Source organism: Neofelis nebulosa, chromosome 2, assembly GCF_028018385.1.
Source record: "Neofelis nebulosa isolate mNeoNeb1 chromosome 2, mNeoNeb1.pri, whole genome shotgun sequence".
NCBI classification, from domain to species: domain Eukaryota; kingdom Metazoa; phylum Chordata; class Mammalia; order Carnivora; family Felidae; genus Neofelis; species Neofelis nebulosa.
In genome coordinates, this window is record NC_080783.1 from 115204499 (window position 1) to 115222282 (window position 17784).

A 17784-nucleotide genomic window follows, 5' to 3' on the forward strand; every position below is an offset into this window, starting at 1 on the left:
ATACATGGTATTCCAGCTACTGCAGATGCAGAAATCACACACACACACACACACACACACACACACAAACACACACACACACACAGTATGTCTTCTCCATACCTCATAGAAACTGTCAGTGAGTGCCTGGGAACAACTGTGTTGGGCATGGAAAAAACTGCAAGGCAATCCAGACTGGCATAAAATGGCTTGTTTATATTAAGAGTACACTTATCTTGATGAGCACTGAGTAATGTACAGAACTGTTGAATCCCGATATTATATATCTGAAATAAATATAACATTGTATATTAACTACACTGGAATTAAATTTGGGGAGGGGAATTAAAAAAATTTTAATAGCTTTATCTGGAAAAAGCTCTTTCTCTCTTGTATTCCTCCACTCTAGTGTCCCTTCCCTCATTCTCTCCATCTCTCCATCTCTCAATCTGTCTTTCCATCTCTCTGTCTCCGTCTCTCTGTCTCTGTCTCTCTCTCTCCACACACATACACACACACAGAGAAGAGGCTAATGAAAGCAGACTCTGAGGTCACTGAAGACAAATTGAAATTTTTTTATGGGATCAACCTTTCTCTCTTTCACCTCTGTCCTGGCAAATACAAGCTGCGAATACAGGTGTTCTTGCCAGATTGTGCTCCACTCTGTAGGGCTAAGCAGGTACATGGCGACTACCATGCCAAGGAATCCAAGTGGATATCCAACATGGAAAAGTGCCAACCCAAAATAGCACCTCCCAGGAGATGACTACAACTCCTGTAGGAAATCATTTAACCACAAATTCCAACTCCCCTTCACTCCCACAGCCTGTCACCCATCTCAAAGGGCTGGTCCCTTGAATCGTGACAATCTGACCCACATCAGCAGCCCCGAGGCCAAATGGCAACATAAGGCCTTTCCAGCCCATTGGATAGGAAAAGGGAGGGACAACCACTTGAATGATTGTAATTGAAATCCTGTAATTTGGGATTTGTCAATAACTGCTAACTTTTGGGGAGTTTTCTTTACCCCCAACACACTCTGGCAGCCACAATATGTAACTGGACACCTACAATGCTTCTGAAACCATTTCATCATCTAGTAACAATGAAACAAAGAATAAGTTCTGAGGATAGAGAAGATGCCCCATATCTCAGAGGTCACTGTTCCATGGCAGTAATTTAAAATGTTTAGAGGGAAAAACTACTTGGTATTCTAAGGGTAAAAAACTAATATGCAAAAGGATCAGCTGTGTTGGCAGGAAGTGGGGTACAGAAAGCCAAGTGCTATCTTCCAGTTCATGCTATAAAATGGAACTGATAGTCCTGTCACCCCTGCAGTTATTAAACTGCACTGATCAAATCGTCATCTGAATCAAGTCAGGCAAAGAAACTTACTTGAATAACAGAATCATAGCTCTCAGGTTGAAAGAGGAATTTATCAGACATTTGTCCAATGTTCCTCTACTTAATAATCCCCCTCCAAAATATCCCTGGTCTCATGCTCATCTCTGATAGCTGATATAACCTGATGCAAAGCAAAGGGGATTTACAGTGAAAAGTCCTGAGTTGGAGGCCTGGGTCCTGACTTTCTGATTCATCAGCAACACTACATTGGACCTGCTGGTCATCAACTACAATATGATGAGGCTAGACTACTTGACTACCAACTTCTCAAATGATTCAAAATTTTCTAGGCTGTGATAGGGAACTATCTCCAAAGATAATTCTTCTCATGTTTGGATAATTCTGACTAGTAAAAAGTTCTTCCCTATACAGAGTCAAATATGCTTCCCTGCAGTTTCTACCCATTTATCTGACTTTTTTATATAACCTATGTATAATCCTAATTCTATGTAACAGCCACTCATATAATTGAAGACAGACACTTATCTCCCATCCATCTACTTCTCACTCAGTTCCCTTTACCACCCATCTGCCCAATCATCCTGTTTACTTTACTCGGAACCCATAACAAGTTGTCCACATCTTTACTGAAAAGTGACCATATATAACTGAACAAAAACCTACAGAAACAATCTGGCAAATGCCAAGTGAAGACCAGCACCACTTACTCTGTTCTAGCTAATGTGCTTCTTTCATGCAGCCTAAATCAGCATTACCTTCTGGATACTACATCACACTGCTGCCATCACAGTATCCCTGCTCTTACTTATGTCTTCTACCCTGTCCTTGCAAAGGTTAATTTAGACCCAAAGTCAGAATTCTACTTTTCTTTCAGGAGGATTTATTATTATGTCTGAGCTGTGTTGTGACATGCTAAAATCTTCTTGGAGCTTCAGTCTATCCTAAAATTATTTGCCAGGTGCCCATATTTTCATCCAAGTGACTGATGAAGATGTAATGATTATGATCGTGGCCAAGAAAATAGTCCTGGAGCAGACCAACAGACTGTCCTCCATATTTATATGAATCTAATATTTTGGTCTTCTGCCATTAAAACATCAGATCCCAGCTTGCCTCATCCTTGCCACTCTCTGGACTCCACCTTTCCGAGCTCATATGCCACAGCCGAGTCTTTCTGCTGCCCCTACAATGGTCTCCGCAAGTAAGTTCACCCAGGACTTAGGGTAATTTCAGAGAAACCGCTGTTTAATACACTAAAAAGATAAATAAACCTAACAAAAAAGGAGAAAAGTTCACACCCAGAGTTGTGTGGGACAGTGGAAATAATGTGGGAGTTGGATTCACAATGACCTGGGATTGAATCCTGGTGCTGTAACTTACTCACTGGGTAACTGCGGGTATCCTACCACTATCAGTTCCCTCATCTCAAATATAGGGATAATAGTAATGACCTCACAGGGTTGTTCTGGGGGTTAGAAGTGATACATGCAAAATCTTAGCCCATCCTCAGCACATAATCTAAGCAATACAGGTTATTTTTATTATAGCATGGTGAGAAAGACAAAAACACAGTAACTACTGGCCCAGAAAGACAATTAAACCCAAGAAGAAAAGGAGAGAAAAATGAAGCCCTGTGTCTTGTAGATGTTAACTAATGTTCCACAAAAGAAAGAACTGATGGTTTCGTTGGAAATAAGAGCATTAAACCCAGTTTTTAAAACTCATACATATTTCTATCTCATTGGCCCTAAATAAGATTGGCCACCTCCTTACACATCTTATTTTTATCATTCTCCAGAAACTCATAAGATACAAAATATGACTCAGACCCAGTAAATACCAGGGTGAGAAGAAACACAAAATGGGAAAGGAGGGGGTGCAGACACATAAGTAAATAATTACAATAAAATATCACCAATGCCACAAGAAAGATAAATATAGAGCATATGAGGAAACTGTGATCTATATGGAGATTTCAGTTAAGCTTTATGAAGGAGGGGATGATCCCAGATAGTTTTAAAGGATGAGGAGAAGCTACGACTGAGAGACACTCCAGGTAGTAAGGACAGCATGTAGAGATTTTAAATAGTGGTAGACCATTAAAGGATCATCCAAGAAATGTCGATCAGTCTAGAGTGACTTTCCCATAGAATACAAACAGTAAGAGAGGCAGCTGGAAAGATACAGATTTATGTCTATTGTGAAGGAGCGTCTAGGTCTAGAAAAACGTTGGAATTCTACAAGAGGGAATGATGTGATAAGATTAGAAGATGAATCAGGCAGCCTGTAGCAGAGGGGCTCGTTATGACACTTTTTACAAACAGCCATGTGAAAGATGATGAAGTTCAGAACTAAAACTGCAGCTCTAGAGAACAGGCCTACATGTGCAGGAAGGTAATCTACAGAGAACTGGCAGGATGTGGCAGCATATGAGGGGTAAATGAGAGGGAGAAATGAAAAGTGACTGGGAATAGCTTGAGACACTCAGTGGATAGGGATGTCAGTAACCAATATGTGGACTTCTAGAAGACAGTACACTTTGGTGCAAGCCATGACAATGAGCTCAGTTTTGAATAGCATGGGCAGAAGTAACCAGGGGACATCTGAATGGAGCCATAGTCTGTTCAACATAAAAGTCTGGAAATCAAAGGAGAGGCCAAGAAAAGAAGTCTCCTGTATATTTATGAGAATAAGTGAGAAAACCCACAGTTAAACCTATAGAAAGAGTAGGTAGAACATATCTCTGATATCCCAAGGTAATAACCTTGAAAACAATGTAAAATTAGATTAATGGTTCTTGTCTAATAAAGTCATGCTAGCTTCTGGTGATCACTGCTTTTAACTTAAGAGCTCATTTTCTTGCTTCCTTTTGAAAAATCAAAATTAAATTTGCCTATCTCTCCTCTGTTTACCATAACTTCTAGAAAACCAATATTCATTTCATGCCAAGTTCTCCCAGTATCCACACATAGAATTCATAGATAAAAAGGGACATGCAGTGGGTACCTGTGATGTTTTTCTACCCCAAACTCAATTTGAGGATCTCAAAATGTGTATTTAACTTCTCTAAAGACACAGTTAAGAAAGTATATTTATCAATAGATATTTATCAAGCACCTACCAAGTCAAAGTGGGGGTTATAAAAAAAAAAAGTAGAAGGTGTGGACCCTGCACACCAAAGAAAACCTTCCTCAAAACATCCAGTACATGGGGTTTATGTAAAACTAAATTTAGAACTTGGTAAAACAAGTACAGACGAGTACGTGAGGAAGTTGGGAGGTAAACACACTGCTAGAGAAATACAGGTGGAGATACGGGTGGATCTGGGTTTGGTTAGGAGTGATTCAGACCATCCTACAGAGAATGGCTCCTCCCTGGATGGACTTGCTATAAAAGGGCCACTATCCCAGACTTCAGCACCCAGCAAAGCTCCTTCAGGCTACATTCTACTTATTCTTCTGGTGAAGAACGTAAGTAAAAGGGAATACATCTAACTTTGCCTACTTGGTATTAAGCAAGGTGGAAATACGGGAGGCATGTGTGCTCTGAGGGAAATGTTCTGGATGTTTGAGGATCTTCATTTTTAGTGGAACTGTTACTAAAACCTTATTTTGATATAAAAGGAAAATGAAGCATAAATGTGTTTCCTATGAAGCTACTCAATACTCTCTGTATTGCTGGAGTTTCCATTTATTCATTCATTCAATAAATATATACAAACTGCCTTCTATTTGCCAAGTGCTGCACTTGGCTGATTATGCAGCAGTGACAATATAAACTCCCTACTCTAAGGAGTTTGCATTTAGTAGAAGAAGACATCCAGTAAACAATAAATGAACAAGAATTTCAAATAGTGCTAAGAACAATGAAGAAAATAAGAGAGTGGTGTAATAAAGTGATGGGAGGAGAGAATTTTAGATTAGAAGGCCGGGGAAGAGCTCTCTGGGGAATTCTCCTTTAAACTGAGATCTTAATGACAAAAGGAACCAGCCAAAGCAAAGGGCAAGATTCTAAATAGGAGTCAATTTGTTTCAAAGAATAAAAAGAAGCTAGTATGTCTAGAGCATATTTAACAAAAAAAACAGTGGTGTGTGGTGACATCAGAGAGCTAGATGGAGTAAACCATGTAAAGAGAGGCATAGTAGAATTTGTACCTTACTTTAACTACATCAGAAGTAATTGGAGAGTATTCAGCATAAAGAATGAGATAATCTAATGCATGTTTTTAAAAGATCATTCTGGGGGCTGAGTTAGTTAAGCGTCTGACTTCAGCTCAGGTCATGATCTCATAGTCTATGAGTTTGAGCCCCAAATCGGGCTCTGTACTGACAGCTCAGAGCCTGGAGCCTGCTTCAGATTCCGTGTCTCCCTCTCTCTCTGCCCTTGCCCTGCTCGCTCTCGCTCTATCGCTCTCTCGCTCTCTCTCTCTCAAGTAAATAAACATTAAAAAATTTTTAAAAGAGCCACATCAGTATGGATTTATGAATATATCCAGTAGAGAAGGACGACAATTGCAAAAGCAAACTGTTTGAGTAGGCAAAGGGGTTCCAGTGCCAAAACAGAGGACAGGAGCACAGACTGTACACATACACAACATCACTGCTGGTTAAAGTCTGTGGACACAGATGCACGAGGCTGGAAGATCAGAAATTGGCAAAGTGAGGAAATTCTTTTCATTGGCTTCCAAGCTCTCAGTGAAATAAAACTCAAGGACTTCTTGTGAGATAAAGAACAAAAAGTCACTGTTGAGCTTTTGCCAGTAAGTACAAGAAAGACGGGGTACATGCTAGAAGCAATGACAGAGATTAACCAAATGTCTAACCAGAGTAAAGAGGGAAGTGAATACATAAAGCAGAAATAAACAATGAGGCCACAGAATTATTGAAATCAGAGTATAAGAGGAGGTCAGAAAGTGCAATCCTTGAGATGCAGACTTTTGGGGACAGCACAATTACACATAAGTTCAAGGTCTGGAATATCAACATAAATGACAGTGCCTGAAAAAAATCTTAATTTCTTTTTGTAAAAACCATACAAATGTATTTTTTAATTCAATCTTTACAAACTGTCTTTTAGCCAACCAGTCTGATCAATTCACATACATAATTCATGATAAAATTATATGTAATCCTACTTTTATATTTTACACTTTCTGTTTCCAATGCATTGATTGAAGCTTATTTTTTTTTAATTTTTATTTTTCCTCTCTATGGTTGAGAAGTTATAAACTGCACTATTTTAGTGGTTACTCATAAACTTATCAAAATACAGGTTTAACAATGTCAAGAATTAACACCTATTTCCTCTCATAAAATAATCCAAGGTCCATACATACTTTAGCTCGATTTCAGTCATGTCTTTCATATTATTGTTTCCTATATCATATTAGTTTCGTCTGGTTTTATAACTTCTAAAGTAGTCATTACAATGCTTTTATAAAATAAATGCTTATTTAGATGTCATTACAATGCTTTTATAAAATAAATGCTTACTTAGATTTATTGACCTGCTTAGTAATTTCTTTGTTCACCAATTACATAAATTGAGCATGCCTTAAATGCTCTTCATTAAGTGGCAAAATGAAAGCCAGTCAACAACAAAAAAAATGTATAATATTGAGAAGCTATTAAAGCCACCCTACCCAGTTAAAAATACTGTATACATCATGAAATGTTGATTTTAAACAAAGGTGGAAATTCAATCTAATAATTGATAAGACCTTAGAAAAATAAAAGACAGAGGCAGTAGGGTGGCTATGTCAGTTAAGCATCCACTTCAGCTCAGGTCATGATCTCACAGTTCCCGGGTTCAAGCCCCACATCAGGTTCTGTGCTGACAGCTCAGAGTCTGGAACCTGCTTTGGATTCTATATCTCTCACCCCTCCCCTGCTCGCACTCTCTCTCTCTCAACTAAATAATCTTTTTTTTTTTTTTTTTAAAGAAGAATAAGAAGAAAAGACACACAAAAGTACATTTTTATTTCTTCCTTCCAGGTTCACCTTTACTATCAAAAGATGTCTACTCTCCTGGAAAACATCAACGCCATCATCGACCTATTCCATGAGTACTCAACAACAGACAAGGAGACTGACACACTGAGCAGGGAAGAACTGAAGGAGCTCCTGGAAAGAGAGTTTCGGCCAGTCCTGAAGGTAAGAGATATCAGCCAGGACCCAAGGGTGTATCATGTTTGTTTTGCAGGAGCATGGTGACAATATCTGTGAAGTCTCTGTAAATTATTACTTTTGGAAAAGAAAAGAGACTTCATCTTAATTCAAAACAAGTATTATTCTCCTCTTTTTACACATTTGATATACTATGTGCACACAAAAATGTGCACAACACAGAAACAAACATTCATCTTCTATGAAAGAAATATAAATACTTAATGACAAAAACTGAACACCAAAAATTAGTTCTTCATATTATGTTTCCTAATCTCAAGAATGCTAACAAACTCCACTAAAAAGACAATGCACTGATAGATTTCATAACATATGTATATTAAAAAGAAAAAACAGGAATATGACCCATCCAAATTATTACTTTTCACAACTACTATTTAACATATGTTTTTAGGTACATTATCTACACTTTCCTGTAACTAATCATAAACTGAACATTAGCAAAGATGCAAAACCACATATGGTCCCACATTTCCTTACCAAAAATCAGAATCACCAGTTGGTTGGATTATTCAACTGACCATGTGAATCACTCTCATGTAATCTCCCTGTATCTTCCATATGTACAGAATCCAGATGACCCAGACACTGCTGATGTCTTCATGCATATTCTTGATCTAGACCATGACAAGAAAATCGACTTCACTGAGTACTTTCTAATGGTATTCAAGTTGGCTACAGCATACTATGAGTCAAACAGAAGACAGAACTTCCAAGCAACAGAGCAAAACCAAAACCACCATGCACACCATACAAGAGATGAAGACGATGATTTAGAGGAAGACAAAGTACAAGAAGAAAAAGAAGAAAAACTGAGAAAATCCACACAATCAGGAAAAACCCATGAAAAAAGGAAGGAGACAAGATCCAAAGGACTAAAAGGAAAAGGGAAAAATAGACACGAGCAAGGACGTGACAATTCTAGACAGGCAGGATCCCTTGAGGGTGAGGAGGCCGATGGTGGACACTTGGAGCTAGGATCTCGTCACCATCAGTCATCCACTCAGGCACACGGCTCTAGACACTCACACCCTGAGCATGGACAATCCTCATCTGAATCCAGGCCAGTGAGAAACCGAGGGTCCAGTGTCAGTCAGGACAGCGACAGTGAAGGACACTCAGAAGATTTGGACAGACGGTATGGGTCTGGTTCAGGAAACCAACGTAGGTCTGCCCATCGCCATGCGGGAGACAGCTCTAGACGCTCTCACTCTCAACAAAGGCAGGGAGACAATCATGGGCACACTGATTCTGCCCATGGACAGTCAGACTCTGGTACCAGAAGACGACAAAGCTCTAGTCATGGACACTCTGTGGACAGCTACACACAATCAGGGTCTCATCACGGAGAGACATCCTCTCGGGGACACACTGACTCCTCCCGTGGGCAGTCAAGATCCGGCACAAGAGCACAACAAGAATCCCAGCATTACCGGTCAGCAGACACCTCCAGACGCTCAACCACTGGACACGGACAATCGTCCTCCGGATACGGGGCCAGCAGACAGCGGGGATCCAGTGTGAGTCAGGCCAGCGACAGCGAAGGACATTCAGAAGGTGCAGGTAGAGAATCTTCAAACACCCTCGGAAGGTCTGGGTCCACTTTGAGGAAGGAACATGGGTCTAGCCATGGGCAGTCAGGAGACAGGTCTGGGCACTCAGGGACCCGTCAAGGGCAGGCGGCCTCCCGTGGGGGGTCAGACTCTGCCCACCGAGAGTCAGGATCCACCACCAGGGAAAGGCAAGGGCGCCACCACCAGCAGTCAGGAGACAGATCTGGGCACTCAGGATCCCTTCACGGGCAGACAGCCTCCCTTGGGGGATCAGGCTCCGCCCACCGAGAATCAGGATCCACTACCAGGGAAAGGCAAGGGAGCCACCATCAGCAGTTAGGAGACAGATCCGGGCACTCAGGGTCCCGTCAAGGGCAGACAGCCTCCCGTGGGCACTCAGACTCTGCCCACCGAGAGTCAGGATCCACCACCAGGGAAACGCAAGGGCGCCACCTTCGGCAGTCAGACGACAGCTCCAGACATTCGGGTGCCGGACGTGGACAAAGCTCTTCTGGATCTGGTAACAGCAGACACCGGGGATCCAGAACCAGTCAGGCCAGTGACAGTGAAGGACAATCAGAAGACTCAGATACTCAGTCAGGGTCAGTCCAGGTACGGTCCAGGTCCAGTCAAAGGAGACAACATGACAATGTACGTGGCAGTTCTGAGCACTCAGGGGCTTATTTCTACCAGATACCCTCCCAAGAACACTTGAATTCTGCCCACGGGCAGTCTCAATCCAGCACCAGACGGAGACAAGGATCCCTCCCTGAGCAGGCACGTGACAGCTCTAGACAGGCAGGATCCCTTGAGGGTCAGGCAGCCGATGGTGGACACTCGGAGCAAGGATCTCGTCACCATCTGTCATCCACTCAGGCACACGGCTCTAGACACTCACACCCTGAGCACGGACAATCCTCATCTGAATCCAGGCCAGTGAGAAACCGAGGGTCCAGTGTCAGTCAGGACAGCGACAGTGAAGGACACTCAGAAGATTTGGACAGACGGTATGGGTCTGGTTCAGGAAACCAACGTGGGTCTGCCCATGGCCATGCGAGAGACGGCTCTAGACTCTCTCACTCTCAACAAAGGCAGGGAGACAATCATGGGCACACTGATTCTGCCCATGGACAGTCAGACTCTGGTACCACAAGAGGACAAGGATCTAGTCATGGACACTCTGTGGACAGCTACACACAATCAGGGTCTCATCACGGAGAGACATCCTCTCGGGGACACACTGACTCCTCCCGTGGGCAGTCAAGATCCGGCACAAGAGCACAACAAGAATCCCAGCATTACCGGTCAGCAGACACCTCCAGACGCTCAACCACTGGACACGGACAATCGTCCTCTGGATACGGGGCCAGCAGACAGCGGGGATCCAGTGTGAGTCAGGCCAGCGACAGTGAAGGACATTCAGAAGGTGCAGGTAGAGAATCTTCAAATACCCTCGGAAGGTCTGGGTCCACTTTGAGGAAGGAACATGGGTCTAGCCATGGGCAGTCAGGAGACAGGTCTGGGCACTCAGGGACCCGTCAAGGGCAGGCGGCCTCCCGTGGGGGGTCAGACTCTGCCCACCGAGAGTCAGGATCCACCACCAGGGAAAGGCAAGGGCGCCACCACCAGCAGTCAGGAGACAGATCTGGGCACTCAGGATCCCTTCACGGGCAGACAGCCTCCCTTGGGGGATCAGGCTCCGCCCACCGAGAATCAGGATCCACTACCAGGGAAAGGCAAGGGAGCCACCATCAGCAGTTAGGAGACAGATCCGGGCACTCAGGGTCCCGTCAAGGGCAGACAGCCTCCCGTGGGCACTCAGACTCTGCCCACCGAGAGTCAGGATCCACCACCAGGGAAACGCAAGGGCGCCACCTTCGGCAGTCAGACGACAGCTCCAGACATTCGGGTGCCGGACGTGGACAAAGCTCTTCTGGATCTGGTAACAGCAGACACCGGGGATCCAGAACCAGTCAGGCCAGTGACAGTGAAGGACAATCAGAAGACTCAGATACTCAGTCAGGGTCAGTCCAGGAACGGTCCAGGTCCAGTCAAAGGAGACAACATGACAATGTACGTGGCAGTTCTGAGCACTCAGGGGCTTATTTCTACCAGATACCCTCCCAAGAACACTTGAATTCTGCCCACGGGCAGTCTCAATCCAGCACCAGACGGAGACAAGGATCCCTCCCTGAGCAGGCACGTGACAGCTCTAGACAGGCAGGATCCCTTGAGGGTCAGGCAGCCGATGGTGGACACTCGGAGCAAGGATCTCGTCACCATCTGTCATCCACTCAGGCACACGGCTCTAGACACTCACACCCTGAGCACGGACAATCCTCATCTGAATCCAGGCCAGTGAGAAACCGAGGGTCCAGTGTCAGTCAGGACAGCGACAGTGAAGGACACTCAGAAGATTTGGACAGACGGTATGGGTCTGGTTCAGGAAACCAACGTGGGTCTGCCCATGGCCATGCGAGAGACGGCTCTAGACTCTCTCACTCTCAACAAAGGCAGGGAGACAATCATGGGCACTCTGATTCTGCCCATGGACAGTCAGACTCTGGTACCACAAGAGGACAAGGATCTAGTCATGGACACTCTGTGGACAGCTACACACAATCAGGGTCTCATCACGGAGAGACATCCTCTCGGGGACACACTGACTCCTCCCGTGGGCAGTCAAGATCCGGCACAAGAGCACAACAAGAATCCCAGCATTACCGGTCAGCAGACACCTCCAGACGCTCAACCACTGGACACGGACAATCGTCCTCCGGATACGGGGCCAGCAGACAGCGGGGATCCAGTGTGAGTCAGGCCAGCGACAGTGAAGGACATTCAGAAGGTGCAGGTAGAGAATCTTCAAACACCCTCGGAAGGTCTGGGTCCACTTTGAGGAAGGAACATGGGTCTAGCCATGGGCAGTCAGGAGACAGGTCTGGGCACTCAGGGACCCGTCAAGGGCAGGCGGCCTCCCGTGGGGGGTCAGACTCTGCCCACCGAGAGTCAGGATCCACCACCAGGGAAAGGCAAGGGCGCCACCACCAGCAGTCAGGAGACAGATCTGGGCACTCAGGATCCCTTCACGGGCAGACAGCCTCCCTTGGGGGATCAGGCTCCGCCCACCGAGAATCAGGATCCACTACCAGGGAAAGGCAAGGGAGCCACCATCAGCAGTTAGGAGACAGATCCGGGCACTCAGGGTCCCGTCAAGGGCAGACAGCCTCCCGTGGGCACTCAGACTCTGCCCACCGAGAGTCAGGATCCACCACCAGGGAAACGCAAGGGCGCCACCTTCGGCAGTCAGACGACAGCTCCAGACATTCGGGTGCCGGACGTGGACAAAGCTCTTCTGGATCTGGTAACAGCAGACACCGGGGATCCAGAACCAGTCAGGCCAGTGACAGTGAAGGACAATCAGAAGACTCAGATACTCAGTCAGGGTCAGTCCAGGTACGGTCCAGGTCCAGTCAAAGGAGACAACATGACAATGTACGTGGCAGTTCTGAGCACTCAGGGGCTTATTTCTACCAGATACCCTCCCAAGAACACTTGAATTCTGCCCACGGGCAGTCTCAATCCAGCACCAGACGGAGACAAGGATCCCTCCCTGAGCAGGCACGTGACAGCTCTAGACAGGCAGGATCCCTTGAGGGTCAGGCAGCCGATGGTGGACACTCGGAGCAAGGATCTCGTCACCATCTGTCATCCACTCAGGCACACGGCTCTAGACACTCACACCCTGAGCACGGACAATCCTCATCTGAATCCAGGCCAGTGAGAAACCGAGGGTCCAGTGTCAGTCAGGACAGCGACAGTGAAGGACACTCAGAAGATTTGGACAGACGGTATGGGTCTGGTTCAGGAAACCAACGTGGGTCTGCCCATGGCCATGCGAGAGACGGCTCTAGACTCTCTCACTCTCAACAAAGGCAGGGAGACAATCATGGGCACACTGATTCTGCCCATGGACAGTCAGACTCTGGTACCACAAGAGGACAAGGATCTAGTCATGGACACTCTGTGGACAGCTACACACAATCAGGGTCTCATCACGGAGAGACATCCTCTCGGGGACACACTGACTCCTCCCGTGGGCAGTCAAGATCCGGCACAAGAGCACAACAAGAATCCCAGCATTACCGGTCAGCAGACACCTCCAGACGCTCAACCACTGGACACGGACAATCGTCCTCTGGATACGGGGCCAGCAGACAGCGGGGATCCAGTGTGAGTCAGGCCAGCGACAGTGAAGGACATTCAGAAGGTGCAGGTAGAGAATCTTCAAACACCCTCGGAAGGTCTGGGTCCACTTTGAGGAAGGAACATGGGTCTAGCCATGGGCAGTCAGGAGACAGGTCTGGGCACTCAGGGACCCGTCAAGGGCAGGCGGCCTCCCGTGGGGGGTCAGACTCTGCCCACCGAGAGTCAGGATCCACCACCAGGGAAAGGCAAGGGCGCCACCACCAGCAGTCAGGAGACAGATCTGGGCACTCAGGATCCCTTCACGGGCAGACAGCCTCCCTTGGGGGATCAGGCTCCGCCCACCGAGAATCAGGATCCACTACCAGGGAAAGGCAAGGGAGCCACCATCAGCAGTTAGGAGACAGATCCGGGCACTCAGGGTCCCGTCAAGGGCAGACAGCCTCCCGTGGGCACTCAGACTCTGCCCACCGAGAGTCAGGATCCACCACCAGGGAAACGCAAGGGCGCCACCTTCGGCAGTCAGACGACAGCTCCAGACATTCGGGTGCCGGACGTGGACAAAGCTCTTCTGGATCTGGTAACAGCAGACACCGGGGATCCAGAACCAGTCAGGCCAGTGACAGTGAAGGACAATCAGAAGACTCAGATACTCAGTCAGGGTCAGTCCAGGAACGGTCCAGGTCCAGTCAAAGGAGACAACATGACAATGTACGTGGCAGTTCTGAGCACTCAGGGGCTTATTTCTACCAGATACCCTCCCAAGAACACTTGAATTCTGCCCACGGGCAGTCTCAATCCAGCACCAGACGGAGACAAGGATCCCTCCCTGAGCAGGCACGTGACAGCTCTAGACAGGCAGGATCCCTTGAGGGTCAGGCAGCCGATGGTGGACACTCGGAGCAAGGATCTCGTCACCATCTGTCATCCACTCAGGCACACGGCTCTAGACACTCACACCCTGAGCACGGACAATCCTCATCTGAATCCAGGCCAGTGAGAAACCGAGGGTCCAGTGTCAGTCAGGACAGCGACAGTGAAGGACACTCAGAAGATTTGGACAGACGGTATGGGTCTGGTTCAGGAAACCAACGTGGGTCTGCCCATGGCCATGCGAGAGACGGCTCTAGACTCTCTCACTCTCAACAAAGGCAGGGAGACAATCATGGGCACTCTGATTCTGCCCATGGACAGTCAGACTCTGGTACCACAAGAGGACAAGGATCTAGTCATGGACACTCTGTGGACAGCTACACACAATCAGGGTCTCATCACGGAGAGACATCCTCTCGGGGACACACTGACTCCTCCCGTGGGCAGTCAAGATCCGGCACAAGAGCACAACAAGAATCCCAGCATTACCGGTCAGCAGACACCTCCAGACGCTCAACCACTGGACACGGACAATCGTCCTCCGGATACGGGGCCAGCAGACAGCGGGGATCCAGTGTGAGTCAGGCCAGCGACAGCGAAGGACATTCAGACGGTACAGGTAGAGAATCTTCAAACACCCTCGGAAGGTCTGGGTCCACTTTGAGGAAGGAACATGGGTCTAGCCATGGGCAGTCAGGAGACAGGTCTGGGCACTCAGGGACCCGTCAAGGGCAGGCGGCCTCCCGTGGGGGGTCAGACTCTGCCCACCGAGAGTCAGGATCCACCACCAGGGAAAGGCAAGGGCGCCACCACCAGCAGTCAGGAGACAGATCTGGGCACTCAGGATCCCTTCACGGGCAGACAGCCTCCCTTGGGGGATCAGGCTCCGCCCACCGAGAATCAGGATCCACTACCAGGGAAAGGCAAGGGAGCCACCATCAGCAGTTAGGAGACAGATCCGGGCACTCAGGGTCCCGTCAAGGGCAGACAGCCTCCCGTGGGCACTCAGACTCTGCCCACCGAGAGTCAGGATCCACCACCAGGGAAACGCAAGGGCGCCACCTTCGGCAGTCAGACGACAGCTCCAGACATTCGGGTGCCGGACGTGGACAAAGCTCTTCTGGATCTGGTAACAGCAGACACCGGGGATCCAGAACCAGTCAGGCCAGTGACAGTGAAGGACAATCAGAAGACTCAGATACTCAGTCAGGGTCAGTCCAGGAACGGTCCAGGTCCAGTCAAAGGAGACAACATGACAATGTACGTGGCAGTTCTGAGCACTCAGGGGCTTATTTCTACCAGATACCCTCCCAAGAACACTTGAATTCTGCCCACGGGCAGTCTCAATCCAGCACCAGACGGAGACAAGGATCCCTCCCTGAGCAGGCACGTGACAGCTCTAGACAGGCAGGATCCCTTGAGGGTCAGGCAGCCGATGGTGGACACTCGGAGCAAGGATCTCGTCACCATCTGTCATCCACTCAGGCACACGGCTCTAGACACTCACACCCTGAGCACGGACAATCCTCATCTGAATCCAGGCCAGTGAGAAACCGAGGGTCCAGTGTCAGTCAGGACAGCGACAGTGAAGGACACTCAGAAGATTTGGACAGACGGTATGGGTCTGGTTCAGGAAACCAACGTGGGTCTGCCCATGGCCATGCGAGAGACGGCTCTAGACTCTCTCACTCTCAACAAAGGCAGGGAGACAATCATGGGCACTCTGATTCTGCCCATGGACAGTCAGACTCTGGTACCACAAGAGGACAAGGATCTAGTCATGGACACTCTGTGGACAGCTACACACAATCAGGGTCTCATCACGGAGAGACATCCTCTCGGGGACACACTGACTCCTCCCGTGGGCAGTCAAGATCCGGCACAAGAGCACAACAAGAATCCCAGCATTACCGGTCAGCAGACACCTCCAGACGCTCAACCACTGGACACGGACAATCGTCCTCTGGATACGGGGCCAGCAGACAGCGGGGATCCAGTGTGAGTCAGGCCAGCGACAGCGAAGGACATTCAGACGGTACAGGTAGAGAATCTTCAAACACCCTCGGAAGGTCTGGGTCCACTTTGAGGAAGGAACATGGGTCTAGCCATGGGCAGTCAGGAGACAGGTCTGGGCACACAGGGACCCGTCAAGGGCAGACGGCCTCCCGTGGGGGGTCAGACTCTGCCCACCGAGAGTCAGGATCCACCACCAGGGAAAGGCAAGGGCGCCACCACCAGCAGTCAGGAGACAGATCTGGGCACTCAGGATCCCTTCACGGGCAGACAGCCTCCCTTGGGGGATCAGGCTCCGCCCACCGAGAATCAGGATCCACTACCAGGGAAAGGCAAGGGAGCCACCATCAGCAGTTAGGAGACAGATCCGGGCACTCAGGGTCCCGTCAAGGGCAGACAGCCTCCCGTGGGCACTCAGACTCTGCCCACCGAGAGTCAGGATCCACCACCAGAGAAACGCAAGGGCGTCACCTTCGGCAGTTAGACGACAGCTCCAGACATTCGGGTGCTGGACGTGGACAAAGCTCTTCTGGATCTGGTAACAGCAGACACCGGGGATCCAGAACCAGTCAGGCCAGTGACAGTGAAGGACAATCAGAAGACTCAGATACTCAGTCAGGGTCAGTCCAGGAACGGTCCAGTTCCAGTCAAAGAAGACAACATGACAATGTACGTGGCAGTTCTGAAAACTCAGGGTTTTATTTCTACCAGAAATCAGTGTCTCTTCCAGGGCAGAGAGGAAATTGCGGGAAGTCTGATTCAGATTTTGGACAGTCTCAGTATGGTCGTGTAAGTTATGATTACACCAATATGCCATTCAGGAACAGACCTCACTCTGGAGATGAATTTATAACATCCAATATTTCAGACAGTAATATGCAGTCACGAACATACGGTCATTCAAGTGATAATTCAAAACAGTTGGGATTTGGTCACTTAGAAAGATATTATTATTATGAGTGAGAACCCAATAGAAAAATAATTAATAGAGTAGGTAAGTGAAACAAGACATAACTTTGCATCAAGAAACTTCTCATTATACTTCCAAAGCGTTTACGTTACCATTTTATTTTGAATAAATTACACAATTTCTTCCCTTGGGCATAGTTTAGTTTATTCTCTAGAAGATTTATGCCTTTGTTTGGAAATGGTGAATGGGAATAAACAATGTTATTTAGACCTAAATTTAGAAAACACAGTATTTTGGGTGTTGGGGTTGAAGTAAGCATTTTTCTTTTGTGAGTTTAAATTTTAGGACCTTTGTAGATTTGTGCACTGATCTTTGTGAAAAATATTATAAAATCACTGTTTTAGTGGCAAAAATTATAAAATCACTGTTCTAGTGGCCAAACCTCCAATGTTATTATCAGGGCTCAGTACATCTTTCTGGACTATCCTTGTAATGGAATTCTATATTATTCTGGCTTCATTAAAATCAAAAAAGTGAATTGCATAAAGATTCAAAATAAACAATTGGGCATATGTCATAATGTGTCTCTTCTATGCTTATTTGTCATAGATCCCAGAAAACTTACTTCCCCATAGCCAAAATTACATCTTTTTCTTATATCACTAGAAAGATATATGACCAAATGGCAATTATACACCAT

At 47.1% G+C, this 17784-nt stretch overlaps 1 protein-coding gene and 1 long non-coding RNA gene across 8 annotated transcripts in view; one reads left to right on the top strand and one right to left on the bottom strand.

The window, feature by feature from the left end:
• The window catches only part of LOC131503920 (uncharacterized), a 102991-nt gene that overhangs the window by 32081 nt on the left and 53126 nt on the right, over positions 1–17784 (bottom strand). The window lies entirely within an intron of this gene.
• FLG (filaggrin) lies at positions 4711–17664 on the top strand. 6 transcript variants are annotated; one of them, XM_058715712.1, is made up of 4 exons: positions 4711–4814; positions 7338–7496; positions 8099–15044; positions 16341–17664. In XM_058715712.1, the coding sequence occupies exons 2-4, from the start codon at positions 7359–7361 to the stop codon at positions 17135–17137; spliced, it is 7881 nt and encodes a 2626-aa protein (XP_058571695.1). In that variant the 5' UTR covers positions 4711–4814; positions 7338–7358; the 3' UTR covers positions 17138–17664. The 6 variants fall into 6 exon arrangements, with proteins under 6 accessions (XP_058571695.1, XP_058571692.1, XP_058571694.1 ...); XM_058715709.1 differs by having other exon boundaries at positions 8099–13622; positions 14919–17664; XM_058715711.1 differs by having other exon boundaries at positions 8099–12200; positions 13497–17664.

Coding starts and splice junctions, on each gene's coding strand:
- FLG (XM_058715707.1), top strand. CDS start 7,359: ATGTCTACTCTCCTGGAAAACATCAACGCCATCATCGACCTATTCCAT. Junction 7,497..8,098: donor AGTTTCGGCCAGTCCTGAAG/GTAAGAGATATC, acceptor CCATATGTACAG/AATCCAGATGACCCAGACAC.